Source organism: Mytilus galloprovincialis, chromosome 8 (genome assembly GCF_965363235.1).
Source record: "Mytilus galloprovincialis chromosome 8, xbMytGall1.hap1.1, whole genome shotgun sequence".
Lineage (NCBI taxonomy): Eukaryota > Metazoa > Mollusca > Bivalvia > Mytilida > Mytilidae > Mytilus > Mytilus galloprovincialis.
In genome coordinates this window covers 36,033,022-36,053,215 of record NC_134845.1, presented here as the reverse complement: position 1 = coordinate 36,053,215, position 20,194 = coordinate 36,033,022, and the positions used below count along the sequence as shown (strand labels likewise).

At 31.8% G+C, this 20,194-nt stretch overlaps 1 protein-coding gene across 4 annotated transcripts in view; it reads left to right on the top strand.

Moving 5' to 3' along the window:
* Window positions 1–2,299: 2,299 nt before the first annotated feature.
* The window catches only part of LOC143085676 (phosphatidylinositol-3,5-bisphosphate 3-phosphatase MTMR6-like), a 66,349-nt gene continuing 48,454 nt past the window's right edge, over window positions 2,300–20,194 (top strand). For 2 of the 4 annotated variants that reach the window (XM_076262170.1, XM_076262174.1), the window contains exons 1-3: window positions 14,197–14,337; window positions 14,863–14,889; window positions 18,413–18,529. In XM_076262170.1, coding sequence (XP_076118285.1) covers window positions 14,212–14,337; window positions 14,863–14,889; window positions 18,413–18,529 — 270 coding nt within the window. In that variant the 5' untranslated portion in view covers window positions 14,197–14,211. Of the gene's footprint in view, window positions 2,420–14,196; window positions 14,338–14,862; window positions 14,890–18,412; window positions 18,530–20,194 lie in introns of those variants that run through there. The other 2 variants (XM_076262172.1, XM_076262171.1) reach the window with 2 other exon arrangements.

Here is a 20,194-nt window from a genome sequence, read left to right as displayed (position 1 = left end):
AGAAAAAATAAATTAAACTATAAAATGAAACAAAACACCAAGTATGCAGACAAGTACAAACATCTGAAAAAACAAGTACAAAAAGAACAAAGGGTATAGCATATTGGGGTTTTATTGAAAAAATGATATTGGATTTACCAATAAATGAACCGGACCAACAATGTAACAATCAGTCAAAACCTAAAAAACTGTTTTTCTTTATAAAATCTCTGCGCACAGATAACACCAGTGTAGCTCCCTTGAAAAAAAGAAGGACAGTTTTAAGATAGCAGACACAAAGCAAAAGGCAGACATCCTTCAACACACAGTTCCAATCAATCAACCGAATCAAACAACACCATTCCAGACAAAGGTCTTAGCTCACACCCTGTGATAACACCACTTGAAATATCACTAACAGGTGTCAAGAAACTTCTACACAACATAATCTCACAGAAGGCAACTGCATGGCCCAGACAACATTAGTGGAGAATATTAATAGAACTCAAAGATCAAACAACTCCAATTCTTACACTAATCTTTAAAACATCATTTAAAACTGGCATAGCACCAACAGACTGGAAACACGCCAATGTAGCACCAGTATTTAAAAAGGGGGAAAATACAAGCCAGAAAATTACCGCCCAATACCATTAACATGTATTTCCTGTAAACTTATGGAGCATATCATCACCAATAAAATTGAGAATAGAAATGGGGAATGTGCCAAAGAGACAACAACCCGAAACACATCATCAACCACCTTGAAAAGAACAATATACTGTATGACCTCCAGCATGGCTTCCGTCGGTCACGATCATGTGAAACCCAACTCATTTTATTTATCCAATAGCTAAAGCATTTGACAAAGTCCCTCATAAAACACTTCTATACAAACTTAACTATTATGGTATTCAAAATGAAACACTAAACTGGGTCGCTGCCTTCTTAAATGACAGAACACAAACAGTTGTCCTGGATGGAGAGTCATCTGACCTGGCTCCAGTCACCTCATGTGTCCCTCAAGGCACAGTTCTGGGCTCAGAATTATTCTTGGTATACATCAACGACCTACCAGAATACTTAAAATCCAGTAAGCTCAGACTGTTTGCCGATGACAGTATCATCTACAAAACCATCAAATCTCAAAGTGACTGTTATGTACTCCAGTTAAATTTAGATGCAGCTGCTAGGTGGGAGCAAGACTGGTTGATGGCTTTCCATCCAGACAAATGCACAGTCCTTACAGTATCACAAAAGAAAAAAACAATTTAAACATGACTATACAGGGGCGGATCCAGCCATTTTAAAAGGGGGGGGTTCCAACTACATGTCCCCATTCAAATGCATTGATCGTCCAAAAAAAAGGGGGGTTCCAACCCCCGGTACCCCCCTCTGGATCCGCGCCTGCTATATCCTGCACAATCACAAACTTGAACTAGTCACTTCAGTTAAATATCTGGGCATTACCCTACAAGCAAACTTAAAATGGCCAAAACATACAGACAACATCATAGCTAATGGTAACAAATCTTTGGGCTTCTTAAAAAGAAATTTAAAAACATCATGCCAGAACATCAAAACACAGGCATTAGTTCGTCCTAAGCTTGAATATTCATGTTTAGCATGGGATCCTCACACAGTTGAACAAACCTCTAAAATTGAGACGGTCCAAAGACGAGCTGCCAGATATGTCTGTAACAGGTACCATAACATCAGTAGTTCTGGCTACAGACATGATAAACTCACTAAACTGTCCCACACTACAGGAAAGAAAATAACGCACAAGATTGATAATGTTCTACAAAATAGTACATCAAATCGTAGCAATCCCATCTGCTATCCCCATACCATCAGACAGTAGACCCCGCAAAAATCATAGTTTCCATTTCAGACACATTTCTACCAAAAAAAGATACATATAAATTTTCATTTTTCCGTACACCATTACTCAGTGGAATTTACTACCAGTAACACAGTCGCTGTAACCACAGTCGACACATTCAGAGAACAGCTTACGCCAACTGTTCTCCACAAATTCATTTAACTCATTATTAGCCTATGTACATATAGTTTTAATCACAATTTAAAATTATTTTTTTTTAAAGCACTCCAAATTTTTTTCAATTATTTTTGTGTTTTTGTAAATATATATATATAGGCCATGCAGCGCAAAACAGTATATAATCTTCAGACAATGAAGGACTACAGTACTGAAACCCTAAAGAAGAAGAAGAAGAAGAACGTAAGTGTATTATAAATGCACGCCGTACATTAGTTTTTAGTAATTGAGCGCACCTTACCCGATCTGGATAATGTCACTTCCGGGAAGGAGGTGTCATGGCGCTGATGATGTTAAAAAAATCTGAGACATAAAATCCATATTTTACTAAGAAACAAAAGTCTGTCAGTCGACATGGACTTTATCAAAACCCCAAAGGTAATGATTGAAAAAGTTTGACGCAGGACAAATTGGAAAACTGAGAATATATAAACTGCTAACATCAGAAAACTGTTTTGTAAATATCCAAGAAGAGGGCTATAACAAGTTCTAATAGTCTGTTATGTTGACAAATTTGATGCAAAAGCAATTACAAATGAGACAATTTGTATCAGGAATCGTTGCATAACCTTAAATCAAAAACAACCTGGCCCATGCCATGTGCTACAAATTTAGAAATGCCAAATGGGTGTGTAATTTTGGGTAATTTTGTTGATAGAGACTCCCCCAAATCTGTTGTAATAGCATGATACACATTATTGCTATTTGCAGTCTGCACGATTAGCCACTAGTCCGATGCCCCAGACTAGTGAAATTTTATATGGACTAGTAAGTTATTACAATACTTTGGTTGGACCAATTAGAAAAATGGTTTTTAAATGTTGGATTATATTGGTCTTTGGACTAGTAGTTGAAAAAGTTTTTGGTGCAGACTGCAATTTGGAAATCTGCCCTGGTTGACCCAAGATATTGCGCCACTTGATCTATTGACCACATACAACAATCAAGTTTCCATTGAAGCTTTTGATTGAATTTTGTATTATGACTTCAAAATTTTACTGGAAACTTGGTGGTATCGAGTAATGGGGGACACAAAGCGGTACAGTGTATAATCCATCAAGAGTGCAGATTAAGAGACCTTATCACCATTTTCCAAAGACTTTGAGAGACTTGAACTACTGATGTCTGAACAACAATAATTTTTCTTATGTGGCCTAACAAAAAAGTATTTGTGGTTACTGTCATGACTGTACCCCTACCTACCCTAATTATAATCCCCTACCTTAAAGTTTTTTTGGCCATTTTTTATTAAGCACTGTTAAAACCACAATGTTACTCCCATAGACTCAATGTTTGAAAAATATAAAAAAAAAAACCAAAAAGAAATCCCTACCTACATGTACATGTGCCTAGCTTGTTTTTTTTCAGTATGTGACAGTATAAAACACACATACTTTTTTGTTTGGCCTGTGCCATCTGACATATATATTCCTTTCACTTGTGATATCAAAATTTTACCGTAACATGTGATGTATTCTAATAGGGCTTATCTACTACACTTGACCCTAGAGTTTGCAACACTTCAACTTTTGACTTCATACAACAATCACTTTTTATACGACCGCAAATTTTGAAAAAATTTTCGTCGTATATTGCTATCACGTTGGCGTCGGCGTCGTCGTCGTCGTCGTCGTCGTCGTCGTCCGGCGTCCGAATACTTTTAGTTTTCGCACTCTAACTTTAGTAAAAGTGAATAGAAATCTATGAAATTTTAACACAAGGTTTATGACCATAAAAGGAAGGTTGGTATTGATTTTGGGAGTTTTGGTCCCAACATTTTAGGAATAAGGGGCCAAAAAGGGCCCAAATAAGCATTTTCTTGGTTTTCGCACCATAACTTTAGTTTAAGTTAATAGAAATCTATGAAATTTTGACACAAGGTTTATGACCACAAAAGAAAGATTGGGATTGATTTTGGGAGTTTTGGTTTCAAAAGTTTAGGAATAAGGGGCCAATAAAGGGCCCAAATAAGCATTTTTCTTGGTTTTTGCACAATAACCTTAGGTTAAGTAAATAGAAATCTATGAAATTTAAACACAATGTTTATGACCACAAAAGGAAGGTTGGTATTGATTTTGGGAGTTTAGGACCCAACAGTTTAGGAATTAGGGGCCAAAAAGGGACCCAAATAAGCATTTTTCTTGGTTTTCGCACTATAATGTTAGTATAAGTAAATACAAATCTATGAAATTTAAACACAAGGCTTATGACCATAAAAGGAAGGTTGGTATTGATTTTGGGAGTTTTGGTCCCAACAGTTTAGGAAAAAGGGGCCCAAAGGGTCCAAAATTAAACTTTGTTTGATTTCATCAAAATTGAATAATTGGGGTTCTTTGATATGCCGAATCTAACTGTATATGTAGATTCTCAACTTTTGGTCCCGTTTTCAAATTGGTCTACATTAAGGTCCAAAGGGTCCAAAATTAAACTTAGTTTGATTTTGACAAAAAATGAATCGGTTGGGTTCTTTGATATGTTGAATCTAAAAATGTACTTAGATTCTTGATTATTGAAGTTTTTTGGTCCAGTTTTCAAATTGGTCTACATTAAGGTCCAAAGGGTCCAAAATTAAACTTTGTTTGATTTCATCAAAAATTGAATCCTTGGGGTTCTTTGATATGCCAAATCTAACTGTGTATGTAGATTCTTCATTTTTGGTCCTGTTTTCAAATTTCAAATTCTACATTAAAGTCCAAAGGGTCCAAAATTAAACTAAGTTTGATTTTAACAAAAATTGAATTCTTGGGCCTCTTTGATATGCTGAATCTAAACATGTACTTAGATTTTTGATTATGGGCCCAGTTTTCAAGTTGGTCCAAATCAGGATCTAAAATTATTATATTAAGTATTGTGCAATAGCAAGTCTTTTCAATTGCACAGTATTGTGCAATGGCAAGAAATATCTAATTGCACAATATTGTGAAATAGCAAATTTTTTTTTAATTAGAGTTATCTTTCTTTGTCCAGAATAGTAAGCAAGAAATATCCTATTGCACAATATTGTGCAATAGCAAGAATTTTTTTTAATTGGAGTTATCTTTCTTTGTCCAGAATCAACTTAAATCTTTGTTATATACAATATACAATGTATATACACTTTTTACTACCAACTGATAAATTTAAATAATCTTTACCATTCAGTGATAACAAGCAGTTTTTTTACATCTTAATATTTTATGATGTATTTAAATGAGTAGTTATTGTTGCAAACTCCATTAGAAATTTGAATTGATATATTAGTTTTGAAAAAGGGAAACGGGGATGTGAAAAAAAAAAGGGGGGGGGGTTAAATTTTTCTCATTTCAGATTTCATAAATAAAAAGAAAATTTCTTCAAACATTTTTTTGAGAGGATTAATATTCAACAGCATAGTGATTTGCTCAAAGGCAAAAAAAACCTTTTAAGTTCATTAGACCACATTCATTCTGTGTCAGAAACCTATGCTGTGTCAACTATTTATTCAAAATTTTACTGGAACCATTCCATGCTTTCAGGAACAAATAGCGTTAAGGTTTATGATGGACAAAAAGCTATATATATAGCTTTTAATTCTTGCATTTTTCACACATTTCCTATGTCACAATGCTTATGTTATTGTATCACAGTAAAACAGATTGTGAAATGAGGCATATACCCCTATTGACCTGAAGGCAACTCGTTCACTAAAACCCAAACCATATAGCCCTTTTTGATATCTAGGTTTATCTTTCTTAAAATTTGGAACTCTCCTGTGAAAGGAGATACATGTAGTGGTAAAAGAACAATGTAATTTTGGTAGGTACCAAGCAAATCGAAACGTAACTGGTTGCACAGTAGATAAAGTCATATTATAGCGAGATATAGTAATTGAATAACTATATTGTTGTGTAACAAATTTCATAACTAGAGTTGCAAAAGTGTTAATTGCAATACTGTGTCTTTACATAAGTTCCCTTTACACAGAAGTGAGAAGAAACAAATCTATACATGGCAATACCATGTTAGTTGCAAAATATGGAAGCCAACAAGTTGTTTAAACTTTGTTCAGAGCATTTCATAACCTAGAGAGGTCCAACAAATGATCATCGATTGCCGTCCATATTTGACCATAAACTAAGTCCTGCATGTACAGTATTATAAATTTTTACACATCTTAAACTTATTTTCGACAATTAATATTTCATTCAGTGGTTGTTGATATCAAGCTGATTAACTTTTGAGCTTTTGCTGAAGATAACTATTAGTGACATTAAACAATGACAAAAACAGCATGTGCAAAAGTGACAGACAAGTGAATTGAAAGAGCCATAACATTTGTATTTATATTTTCCATGTGTTACCATTTGTTACTCAAACTATTCCTTAGCAGTTGATGATTTTTTGTATTACATTTGTTCATTAAGAATCTATTATTTCTATTTACCTTCAAGAGCTTGTGTGTTTACATTCTTTCATCACGGTTTTCCCTCCCGCACTTGTGCTATGCGATGGCCGAAGTTATTACGTAGTTAAGGTCACTGCATACTGGAAAATATTGGTGAATGAGTGTCTGGGACGACAATAATTCATTATTGGTACAAATATGGAGAATTTGATAGGATAAGAGATTTTCTTTTTAAAAAATGTTCATGTTCACTTCTTTACGAGTAAAAATTTAACTTTTTATTAAATTTGAAGTTTCATATGACTTTATGAAAAAATTATATTTTACTCAAGTAGTTAAAACTGTATCAATATATACATCACAAACATACAACACTACTGACTAAAAAATTCAAACATTCAAATAAATCTTACAAATAAGCCAACTAAAAGTTCAGTAGTTGATCGTAAATTTGAAAAAGACACCAACAAATTTTATTTTTCGTAAAGGAGTAGGTCCAGTAAGGACCGATTTTGGCCTCAAATTTAAGGTTCATTACGAAAGATTTTGACCATTTTTTAAACACTTAAGTGTCTATTTCATTTGAATTAATTAGTTTATGTGAAAGATTTTAACTGATTTAGTCATTAAAAACGACCCGATTGAAGCTCAAATATGAAAAATCTACCAAATATGCCGAAAAATGTCACTTTTCAGATGGTTTTTGTCAAAAATGAAAGTGGCCGCATCCGTGTTCATCCTCAATCTTTATATATGTTATGTATTATCATAAAATACAACTTACATTTTAATATTAAGGATGAACACGAATGTGGCCACTTTCGTTTCACACGAAAACCGTCTAAAATTTAACTAAAATGCTAGAATTTTGAAGATAAATTTCAGTAATTTAGCATGACTTAATGGTGCTAATACCCGATATATGTGCATTGCATTGTCAAAAACAGCCCATATATATGTAGCAGAAGCATTCTACTGTACAATAAATAACTAAAAGTTTACATTTTAACAATTTTGTAAAACTGCTATATTTTGGGGCCAAAAAGGGGTCTTACTGGACCTACTCCTTTGACAAAGACGCCAAAAATGAAGCTTTTGTAGTTCATAGCACTTACAGTATATGTATAGTTATAAGTATATACATATTCTCATTTAAGTAAAAAATAAATACAAAGGTATAAAACCAAATGAAAACAACACTAAAAAAAACCTCTTGCTTCAGATTCACAATCAATAGCTTGCTGCACAGTTTAAGTAAATGTAACTACAGCTTTCTGTAGTGTTTTAACATCTTGTTATATAAATCTCTGTTGTAGTTACTGTAAACCAACAAATTTTCGCGTGTGATCTATTTTAGCAACTTTTTTGAGAAGATAAATAAAGCGAATATAAATTGTCGCTAACACATAGAACTTGGATCTTTCCTATTTACCAACATCAAATATATTATAAATTTGCAAAATTAAATTGCTGCCAAGTAGGAAAGAATCAGACTTCAGGTTTGAAATCCTTTAGTCTGTATGTCTGGCAAATCAGTTTTCTACACTTATTTTCTTCGTGCTTGAAGATATTGATTTGATATATTGTTTTATCATGACAAGTTACAGATCAAGTTCAAACTGTGTTCTGGTCTAATTATTTTGTGCAGAGTTATGGTCCTTCGACTTTGAAAAGTTCATTTGATTTATCAGTTTTCCACATTTTTTTTCGTCATGCTTGAAGATATTGACTTGATAATTGGTATTTAGTTTTATCATGACAAGTTACAGACCAAGTTCGAATTTTGTTTTGGTCAGATGATTTTGTCCAGATGATTTTGTCCAGATATAAAGTTGGTGGACTTTAAAAAAATCAATTTTAGAATAATCAGTTTTCCACACTTTTCTTGGACATGCTTGATTTGAATATATTGACTTGATATTTGTAACATAGTTTACACCATGACAAGTATTAAACATGTATGATGTATATCAAGTTTGCATTTTGTTCCAGTCGATTAATTTTTAACCGGAAGGGAACTTTGTATTGCAATGCAATACTCTCAGAATGTTTGTTTAGTTTCTTTTGGAATAAGGGCAAGGATTAGGCAAGTGGCTAAAACTAACAGTATAAGGTCTGAATCCCACAGGAATAAGAAAAGTTTCAAAAACTGAACTGCAAGCCCTAAATATCACAATTTCAACAACTTCCCCAATAATTACAGTTAATGTATGTGTTAATAATTTTGGTTAGGTTCATGATTAAGCAATGTTTTTATACGACCGCAAAAATTAAAAATTTTTTGGTTGTATATTGGTATCACGTTGGCGTCGTCGTCGTCGTCGTCCGAATACTTTTAGTTTTCCCACTCTAACTTTAGTAAAAGTGAATAGAAATCTATGAAATTTTAACACAATGTTTAAGACCACAAAAGGAAGGTTGGGATTCATTTTGGGAGTTTTGGTCCCAATATTTTAGGAATTAGGGGCCAAAAAGGGCCCAAATAAGCATTTCCTTGGTTTTTGCACTATAACTTTAGTTTAAGTAAATAGAAATCTATGAAAATTTTAACACAAGGTTCATGTCCACAAAAGGAAGGTTGGGATTGATTTTGAGAGTTTTGGTTCCAACAGTTTAGGAATTAGGGGCCAAAAAAGGGCCCAAATAAGCATTATTCTCAGTTTTCGCACAATAACTTTAGTAAAAGTAAATAGAAATCAATGAAATTTAAACACAAGGTTTATGACCACAAAAGGAAGGTTGGGATTGATTTTGGGAATTGAGGTCCCAACAGTTTAGGAATTAGGGGCCAAAAAGGGGCCCAAATAAGCATTATTCTTGGTTTTCGCACCATAACTTTAGTATAAGTAAATAGAAATCTATGAAATTTAAACACACAGTTTATGACCATAAAAGGAAGGTTGGGTTTGATTTTGGGAGTTTTGGTCCCAACAGTTTAGGAATAAGGGGCCCAAAGGGTCCAAAATTGAACTTTGTTTGATTTCATCAAAAATTGAATAATTGGGGTTCTTTGATATGCCGATTCTAACTGAGTATGTAGATTCTTAATTTTTGGTCCCATTTTCAAATTGGTCTACATTAAGGTCCAAAGGGTCCAAAATTAAACTTAGTTTGATTTTAACAAAAATTGAATCCTTGGGGTTCTTTGATATGCTGAATCTAAAAATGTACTTAGATTTTTGATTATTGGTCCCGTTTTCAAGTTGGTCCAAATCAGGGTCCCAAATTAAACTTTGTTTGATTTCATCAAAAATTGAATAATTGGGGTTCTTTGATATGCCAAATCTAACTGTGTATGTAGATTCTTAATTTTTGGTTCCGTCTTCAAATTGGTCTACATTAAAGTCCAAAGGGTCCAAATTTAAACTAAGTTTGATTTTAACAAAAATTGAATTCTTGGGCTTTTTTGATATGCTGAATCTGAACATGTACTTAGATTTTTGATTAGGGGCCCAGTTTTCAAGTTGGTTCAAATCAGAATCCAAAATTATTATATTAAATATTGTGCAATAGCAAGAAATTTTCAATTGCACAGTATTCAGCAATAGCAAGAAATCTTCAATTGCACAGTATTGTGCAATAGCAAGAAATTTTCATTTGCACAGTATTGCCCAATAGCAGGAAATCTTCAATTGCACAGTATTGTGTAATAGCAAATATTTTCAATTGCACAGTATTGCACAATAGCAAGAAATATCTAATTGCACAATATTGTACAATAGCAAGAAATTTTCAATTGGAGTTATCTTTCTTTGTCCAGAATAGTAGTTGAATCAACTTAAATAATTGTTTTATACAATATACAATGTATATTCACTTTTACTACCAACTGATAAATTAAAAACAATCTTTACCATTCAGAGATAACAATCACTTTATTCTGCATTTAAATATTTTTAAATAATAGTAGTGATTGTTGCAAACTCCATTAGAAATTTGAATTGAGATCAGTTTTGGAAAAAGGGAAAGGGGGATGTGAAAAAAAATGGGGGGGGGGGTTAAAATTTTCTCATTTCAGATTTCATAAATAAAAAGAAAATTTCTTCAAACATTTTTTTGAGAGGATTAATATTCAACAGCATAGTGAATTGCTCAAAGGCAAACAAAATATTTTAAGTTCATTAGACCACATTCATTCTGTGTCAGAAACCTATGCTGTGTCAACTATTTAATCACAATCCAAATTTAGAGCTGAATCCAGCTTGAATGTTGTGTCCATACTTGCCCCAACCGTTCAGGGTTCAACCTCTGCGGTCGTATAAAGCTGCGCCCTGTGGAGCATCTGGTTAAATCAGATTTTGAGCTTGAAGTTAGTATTATAACACTTACAAGTCCATCATTGAAGAGTAAGATGGTGTAGTGATCTGTCAGTTTCCAGTTTTGGGGAACTACTTTCGTTTGATTTTTTAACATGTACCTTTTATGTAAATGTCACATTCCCACTGATTCTCTTTTATTAATCTTGAAACAGAAATCATTTAATTTCTCACAAATGTTCATGTTACAATTACAGGTAACTATAAATGAAATAAAAAAAGAAGAAAAATCAGAACTATTAATATTTTGTATAGTTTTAATGTTATTATTTATGTGACCAAGTCTGGCAACATAGAAAGCTACCCCTTTTATGAATAATAAGGCCAAGGACCAAGTATTGGCAATTAATTAAAAATTGTAGCCCAGGAATATTTTATGGCGAGGATATTTGATTAAAAGGTAACAATTTATTAACCTGTCTTCCTTGCTTTCAATCACATTATGTACTGTACATAACATGAACTTTATGATACAGAGAAATAGTAGTGAAACTCTTTACCCCATAAAAAGATTAATTTTGTCTTGATTCTCCAAACCTATTAAAGCTTCTATGGTCCCTAATGACACATACAGTAATATGGGTTGACAGGTATATATGTAGCTGCAAATGCAAAGAATATTGTAAGACAATTTGTTCCAACCTCAGTGGAAATGTATGGTAAGAAAGTTACTCTTTGGGGAAATTATATTCTTCCAGAGCCATTTCTAGAACCTAGTGCTAATTGTATAGAACTACAATATCATGAATATATCCATTTACAACTTGTCACTGTCAGGAGGTCAAGGGAATAGAAGGTTTTTAGTTCATTTCATATTTCTTTGTATTGCTTAAATGGAAGCAATATTTCTAAGTTGCATCTAGGATTTTTGAATGTACCCTTGTTAATTTCTCTCCCTGAGTCTCACTTTTGATACTATTCATGCTATAAATGTTAGCACCTGTCCTATTACTCTTAAGTCAGGAATCTGATGTACAGTAGTTGTCGTCTGTTTATGTAGTTCATACATGTTTCTCCTTTCTTGTTTTTATATAGATCAGACCGTTGTTTTTCCTGTTTAGCTTGCTGTTACTTGGATGGAGAGTTGTCTCAATGGCACTCATACCACATCTTATATCTATATAAAGTATATACATTGTATATGCCAGTATTTAGAATATTGTGTTTTATACTTTCTTTGATTAAAAAAACTATGTTTTGAAAGTAATAGAATAGGAAAACTTAAAAGATTTTTGACACCTTATGTTAATGAAGATATTTGAGTTAAAATTCCTTTTCTCATTTAAAAATGAAGTTGGTTAAAATTAATTGAATTGCTGAGTGTTAAATATTCATGAATAAAACAGACCAAAGTTTTCCATAAAAAGTTGGAGTCTGACTATCATGACTGTGTCTAATCTAGTATAGAATACTCTTCATTAATCAAAGATTAGAACATTTCTGATATCACAGAATCGTAACATATGCTGGAGAGTCATCATACAAAATGGAATGCAAATGATTTCCCGGTTAAACACGATAAATACAGTATTGTGGTATTTGTTAAGAATAATCAATATGGAACAAGTCACTGTTGTTACGATCTTTGGACAGTTAATCCTGGAGCTCTAATGATTACTTATGGTACTATAAACATGACGAAGAAAGTACAGACGAAGGTTGGAAAATTTTGTTTGCATTGATCAATTTTAAATATAAACTTAGCCTGACAGGAAATCCTCAAAATTTGCCTACTGTCTGTTGTGTATAATTGTAGATATCCTTGAATTGTATCAGCCTGAACCTGCGGAAGGATCATTACCGCTTTTTCGATTTATATTTCATGCTAAGTAAATTCTGTAAAATTGTTCAATCTTATAATGAACTTGCTTTCCATTCTGCCTTTTCTTCCTTGTGTAATAAAACACATCTTGGGGCAGTGTGGAGAACATTCTGAAATGATCATTAGACTTACTGTTAAAAAGATTACAATTATTAAGACAAAAATCATGAAAAGTTTGAAGCCTTTAAAAGCGCAACCACATAAAGTCTAAAAATTACAATTTTTGAACAAAAAATCTCACTGGTGTTCAAACACTATTCAAGATAGAATCTTAAAATTTTGAATGAGGTATAAATATTAAAAACAGCATCCAAATGTATTTCAGTTAGCTGTACATAGAGATTACATAACAAAGACCAATTGGAAATGTTCTTGTTATTGTGTTTTACCCATCTAAGACAGGATTAGCCTATCATTCAATAGTTGTTGTTTGTTGCTGTGTAACATATTTTTTGTTTGTTTATTATTTTGTATACAAATCATGCTGTTAGTTTTCATGTTTGAACTGTTTTACATTTGTCATTTGGGGGCCTTTTATAGCTGACTATGCAATATTGGCTGTGCTCATTAATGAATGTTATACAGTGACCTACAATGTATAGTTGTTGATTTCTTTTGTAGAGATTTGTCTCCACATCTTTTTATTATATTTTATCAATTGTCATTGACTATACTTATATGGTATCAGCATCTCTTTTATCCTATTGACCATCTGTGGACATTGTCTTGAGTCATCAGTACCAAATACCATTAATTCTGAATGCAGTGATTCATTAAGACTTGGTTAAACTGTTTGAAAAGTTATTAGGTATCATGATACAGTCTTGCTACAAATCTGACCAATCAATATATGTTTGTTAAGATTGTCAATCAATAAGGCAAACATTTTCTCTGATGATAGTGGAATCGGTCATGCTTACGGAAGTATCTTGGGATAGCATTTATTATTGGAATGTGAAATTATATTTTTTGCTATTTTATCAATTTAGATCTACTGCAGGAGCTATTAAAGATTTGATTTTTGAAAATTAATGATGTTGAATTGTCAGATTTCAAATATTTTTTGGAGTTGAGAAAAAAATCAGCAGTTTTTTTTTGGACAAATTTGTATTAAAAGAATTATTTGGAAAAAATAATTCTTCAAAATTAGCTAAAACAGATATTATAACAAGTGAATAAGTGATAATTTGTAGTGCTGTAACTCTTTCTGTTTCATTTCCTGTCTATCAAGACTATTATTGGTATTGATGATTTAATGGTACAATCAATTTCGCTTTTACTTTTACTTCATTGCAACTCCACCGAGATTTTAACTTAAGTAAATTAATTATTTACGGAGGAGGATATTGTAAACTTTCTTGCTTTTTTAACTTTCCGTGGAAATCGCAGCTTGGGATAGCAGCAGAAATAAAAACCAACGGAGTCGAATATCTAGTATTGTTCTGGATGTTCATATGAGAAGTGCACTAATATCAAGGATAGATTCACAATAATTTAAACAAAACGGTTTTACATTTACAATTCATTGATTAAAGAGTATCAAACAGGATTCTATTGATACTCCGTATGTTTTGCCATTATGGGACATTGATATAGTTGAAAGCCAATTAACAACCTGACCGATTAATTGAATTTTGTATATATTGAAATATTATTTAAAGTTAGATAAATGAATGTGTTAGAATGGACACAAGAAAAACTAGAATCACTAGAGTATATTGCTCACACATGGATACATGATATGGGCAATGTGTTGGATTTACACTTTCCTTCGGAAAATTCTATAAATAGAAGGGTAAGATTTAAAGGCGCTATCAAGAAAAGCTTTTTTTATGCTTTAATATACCATTTAATTGCAACATTGTTGATGTTTAGAATATATATCAGAACAAAATAATACTTGCACAATTGATTTCAATGTTAGCATAGTACATGTATACTGTATGTTGCTTTCAGTATATTTATATGTTCATAAATTAAGTTACACTTGCTTAATAACAGTGTTTTGCTGTTTTTTGTTCTGTTGATAAATGAAAATTTCTGGCTACTTTTCTAACTTTATGATACCATAAGTGGGTCCCAAGATTTTCATATTGATGATCAAAAAGTTTATCTTATCCTTGTGGTTATTAAAACTCATGTCAGAAATAAGACCACTTACTTTGTTTCTGAAAATTGACAATTGAAACTCAGACATTGAGAAGAATAGAAATAACCACAAACACTAAATCACTGTATTTAATCGGGCCTTCCGACAGATTCTGGTACAATTTAGAAAAAATATATTCTTGCTATTTATGTATATGAATTTTTCTTTCAGACTGCCGATGAGTTTAAGGAAATTATGGTAATTTTTTCTTAAAAAAATTCTTCATGAATAGTTTCCATTCATTAAAACCCCTGAAATATATTAGACCATATTTTTGCATATTGGGTCAGATTGCTACAACTGTCAAAGTTTAAGCATGCTGATGTAAACATTTGAATTTCTGGAAAACTATAATTTTGAAAATGCACCAGCTTCTTAAATTAACTGTTTAGAAATAAACGGCTGATTTGCTTTCACTTTAAGTTGCTGCTAATGTTTATATTATAGTAATCAGGAATTTGCAGCTTTGTCATATTTTTCATGTACATTTATCAAAAGTATATTCTTAACATATATATTCTTAATAGTTTCAATGCTTTAAGTTGACTTTAAAATGATATATAGATAAGTTGTCCCCTTGTTTGTAAAAGTTACTGGTTCTCTCAAATAAACAGAAACGTTTGAGCCAATATAACTTGAATTGCATATATTATTCAATACAATTTGCAAAATATTCTCAAGTTTAGTTTACAAAATTTTAGAATAAAAATAATCAGTTTAAGTTAAATATTGTGCATATTTAAGGTAAATTTTCTTCTTGGGTTGACCTAAACGTAGTACCTTTTAAAGTAGAAAACAAATACTACTCTCCAAACTCCATGAATGGGTTAAAAATGATCAAATTATGATTTTAAGACTCAAGCTCAAAAGTGACTTCCAGGAAAATTCTTCTCATCAGTTGCTTATAATTTAACGGTATATCAAAATAAGGTAAGGCCACACTTAAAAATATTTTGGTTTGCCCAAACCCTACCAAGCATTGAGACAGTGGGTAGGTAGGAAGGCATTTTCTTTTTTTCTTTTATCAAAGAGAAACACAAGTATCAGATGCCTATTAGTCTTCATGAATAAAAAAAGAATATTTTAACATCAGGGCAATAAAAGATTTTGAGGAGGCAGCTATTTTCTGGGTAGATAGGGTTAGGGCAAACAGACCTATTTTTTATGGCCTAATTAGCTCACTTGCTTGCATGAAAAATGAAAAATCATAGAATGGTTTGTTCCTATTAAAACTGATATAGAAAAGTCTCCTGCTTATATACCATTATAGTAAACAGAAAAATGAAGTAGTGCTCATATCAAAAGAAAGACCATTATACATGTATATTAGAGATTGGTGGAGGAGTCTCATATACATTTTTGTAACAATGTATAATATGTTTGATTGTAGCTATATATAGATACTTTAAAGCTCTGACAAAAGGACATCTTTGCAGTGGCAAATGGGTTTTCTAGTAGGGAATGTATATTTTTTTTCTTGACAAATTTGAACCTTGAATTGTAAAATTATATCAAAGATTTTATTTTAAAAATTTGTTAAAGTTATACAGCCTTGAAAGATAAGATTAAGATGACTAAGCACAAAATCCTGACTGCTTTCATTGACTTTTTAGTGTTTAAAAGGATTAAATGCAAAATGCTTTCCCTAAAAATTTACACACAATAGGGATTTAGTGTATTTTGTACATACAATTGTGCAGTAGTACTGGCTAGCAAACAAATATTTTGTCCATAGCATAATACTGTATGATAATGAAGCCAAAGTGCATTTGAACAGACATACTTTATTCCACTATTGCTCTTTTTCTCATCATGACATACATATGCATGACTTCTTAACCAGATTATATATGGTTGTGCACATGCAACTCTTGATTAAAATGTAAAAAACTTTACAGATTAAGTTTTTTTTCATAACTGTGAGTTCAAATGTACTTTGCTTTCTTAATCATCATGGTCTGCTGCTGAAATGAATTACAATGGTGAATCGTGGCGGCTATTAAAAGGTTATTTTTATATCTTTGATCGTGGTTAAATAATGGAATTGGTTGATTCCAATCTAAATTTTAGATTTAAAAGAATGTCCATTGTATGTTATTGTAAAAAAAAGTTTTTACAATCTAAATAGAAATTTTATGTCGAATTTATGCAAATGATGTGAAAAGTATATATGGAAATGAGACATTTATGTAATAAAATGCTTGATTTATGTTCCTTATTGTAGAAATATAGTCAGTGTAAACATAAACAACAAAGAATGTATCCTAATTAGGATGAAACACTTTTCACATCATTTGCATAAATTTGAAATAAAATGTCTATTTAAGTTTTAGAAAAACTTTCAGCAACATATATTTAGTAATAAATTGATTTACATATATTAAATTAAAAAATTCCTGGTAGTGAGTCAATTCAAGGACGGAAATGTATCATTTAAAGTATCGGAAGTTTTTCATTTTTCATGGCCTTCGTACCAAATATTTACAAAACAGTAATTTAACTCTGAAACAAGAACTATAGATGAACTCTATCAAAATTTGAAGGATATTATTGAACAAATGGCTGTTAAAAAAGTTTTAGTTTCATAAGATTTATGCTCAAGCATCTTAAAATGCTGAGTGAGGTAAAGTCTGAATTTGTAATACATAGGAAGAACATTGCCAAATGAGGCTTTGATCCATAGAAGGTACATGTAGTAAGGTATTAACAAAAATATTTATAATCTTTCTAATGATCCAAAATTTTAGATGTTCAGCAGGGGAAAAAAGACAATTTCTATATTCTGATTGACTGAAGATTTCAGAGATTTCCTTATTTAATAAAAACAGTTGAGTAAAGAAATACTCCTTGTTTTCAAAATTCCAATAGGGAACATACTTTTTATAATTGTATAAATAAACCAATTTATCAAGACGTTTCGGCCATTGGCCTTCTTCAGTTCTTTATTTTTCCTCTCAACTACATGGCTGACATTTTAGTTGAGAGGAAAAATAAAGAACTGAAGAAGGCCAATGGCCGAAACGTCTTGATAAATTGGTTTATTTATACAATTAAAGAAATACTGTTAAATAAAGAAAAGGTGGTATATATATATGATTGCCAATGAGACAACTATCCACAAGAGACCAAATGACACTGAAACTAATCGCTAAAGGTCAATGTATGACCTTCAACAATGAGCAAAGCCTATACAACAGTCAGCTAATATAAGGCCGCGAAATATGATATAAATTAATGGGATCTAATGCAATGTAATGATTATTTTTCAAAACCTTGAATTTGGTGCCGATTTGAAATTCAAGGTAATCACAAGAAAACATTAAACTATGGGGAATAAATAATAGATTGTACTGAAAAAACTATGAGAGGGTTTCGGAAATGTAGTAAAGATACAGTATAAATGAACAAAAGTATCGATATTTGTCAGCAGTGGAACATATTTAGAAACCAACTAAATCAGACAAACACAAACTAAATATATTATATATATGAACTGTGAACATAATGAAATATGTCATGGTTATATATGTGATATGATGATATCAAGTGCTTGATACAAGACTTAGAGAGTAGGAATATAATGCTTTTCACCATCATGACCATACAATGCTTGTTGTATTGTTAGTAGTTAAAACAAAAGTAATGCTCAGATTTTTTTTTATATATGAAAGCAATGCAAAAAAGAATACTTTGAATTGAACTTTTATTTTTTTATTTGCAGGTTGATAATGTCAAGCTTCTAGAAAGATATAATGCTCGGAAATCAACACTTGGAACTCTCTATCTGACGACAACACATTTGATATTCGTTGATGCCCAAGGCAAGAAAGAGACATGGGTATGTTGATTACAATGCATTTTAAAAAGACTACAGTAATTAAAAAAAAATATATGCAAGGTATGCATCAATGGGACTGAATCCCAACAATACAAATAGAGACCTCTTGTGATCAACTAGTTAGAAATGTTCAGATGTATTAGTGACTCACTGGTTGGACTCTTGGACATCAGATAATTCTCAAACTAGCGGTCAACATACATTTTTCAATAATAGACTTGGGTCTCAGTCTTCATGATAAACTTTTGAATCCACAAGCCTAAGCTCAATTTTACACAAATTTTAGTTATATTCTCTTGGCTTGTAGAGAAGAGTTTTACAATCAGGATTGCAATTTATAAGCCTAGGCTAGTACAAATGTGGTAGTCTAGTGGTTAAGCATGAAGACTGATTGCAATTTATAAGCCTAGGCTGGTAGTCTTGTGGTTAAGCATGAAGACTGATTGCAATTTATAAGCCTAGGCTGGTAGTCTTGTGGTTAAGCATGAAGACTGATTGCAATTCATAAGCCTAGGCTGGTAGTCTTTTGGTTAAGCATGAAAACTGATTGCAATTTATAAGCCTAGGCTGGTAGTCTTGTGGTTAAGCATGAAGACTGCTTGCAATTTATAAGCCTAGGCTGGTAGTCTAGTGGTTAAGCATGAAGACTGCAGGTGTCTGTACAATGTGTGAAGCTCTGAATGGTCTTCAGTAAAACTATCTACACGAAAACACTTTTCCTACATTATGTTGCACAGGCCAAGGTATGCCCAGAATTCAAAACTAATGATGCTACACATAATGCAACAATATTTCTGAATTGCTCCTTCGATACCTGATAACAAATATATCAGACGTGATAAACTGATAGATTGAATAAAATTTCCCCTTTTATAATATTTATGATGAACAGTGTTCCTGATCTACTGACAAAGCATAATGATAAAACATGTTTAAGAGATACTTCACAAATTTAGGAACCATTCCTGCAGATTAATGACCAAGCTGAAGTAATTGAACAAATATGTTTCATAGCGTATAATGCACCATACCAAACATGAATTGTGCAATATTGATAACAATGTTCCAGAAAATTACATGATTTGTACATTGATATGCAACAAAACTGACATTTAGGTTTAAAGGGGGTCAATTTTGATATATAATGCCATGAATTAATCAGGAATAAACTATCTTTGGGATGTTTGTTGCCATATGTGCTATTGTAAAACATTTCAGAAGATTTGTACTTGACATAGGGCAATACATGGTACAAAAAAGTGGTGACAAAAAGAATATTGAATTTGTATGTTTTCATCAGCCTATCACACCAAAAAGATTAAAAAAAACCTCAGACATTAAAATGTGAGTTTCTCAATAGGAAAAGAAAAAGTTGACCATGTTGTCTGTTCGTCCGAAATTTGGGTATCAAGATTACTATTAAAAATTCTAGTATCAAAGGGCCTAAAAAGAACATTGATTTCTTTTAACATTGATTAAGTAAAAGTAAGTTGAGCATGTTGAGGTGGACAAATTTTATTGGTACATTTAGAAAAATCTCTTTTTTTATTAGATTGTTTTATTGCTACAAATCCACAGAGAACAAAGGAAAAGTTTTTTTACAGAGTTTTATTAGAGTTCAAACATCATTATTAAGTCATAGCCAACATCATAAAGGAAATTATT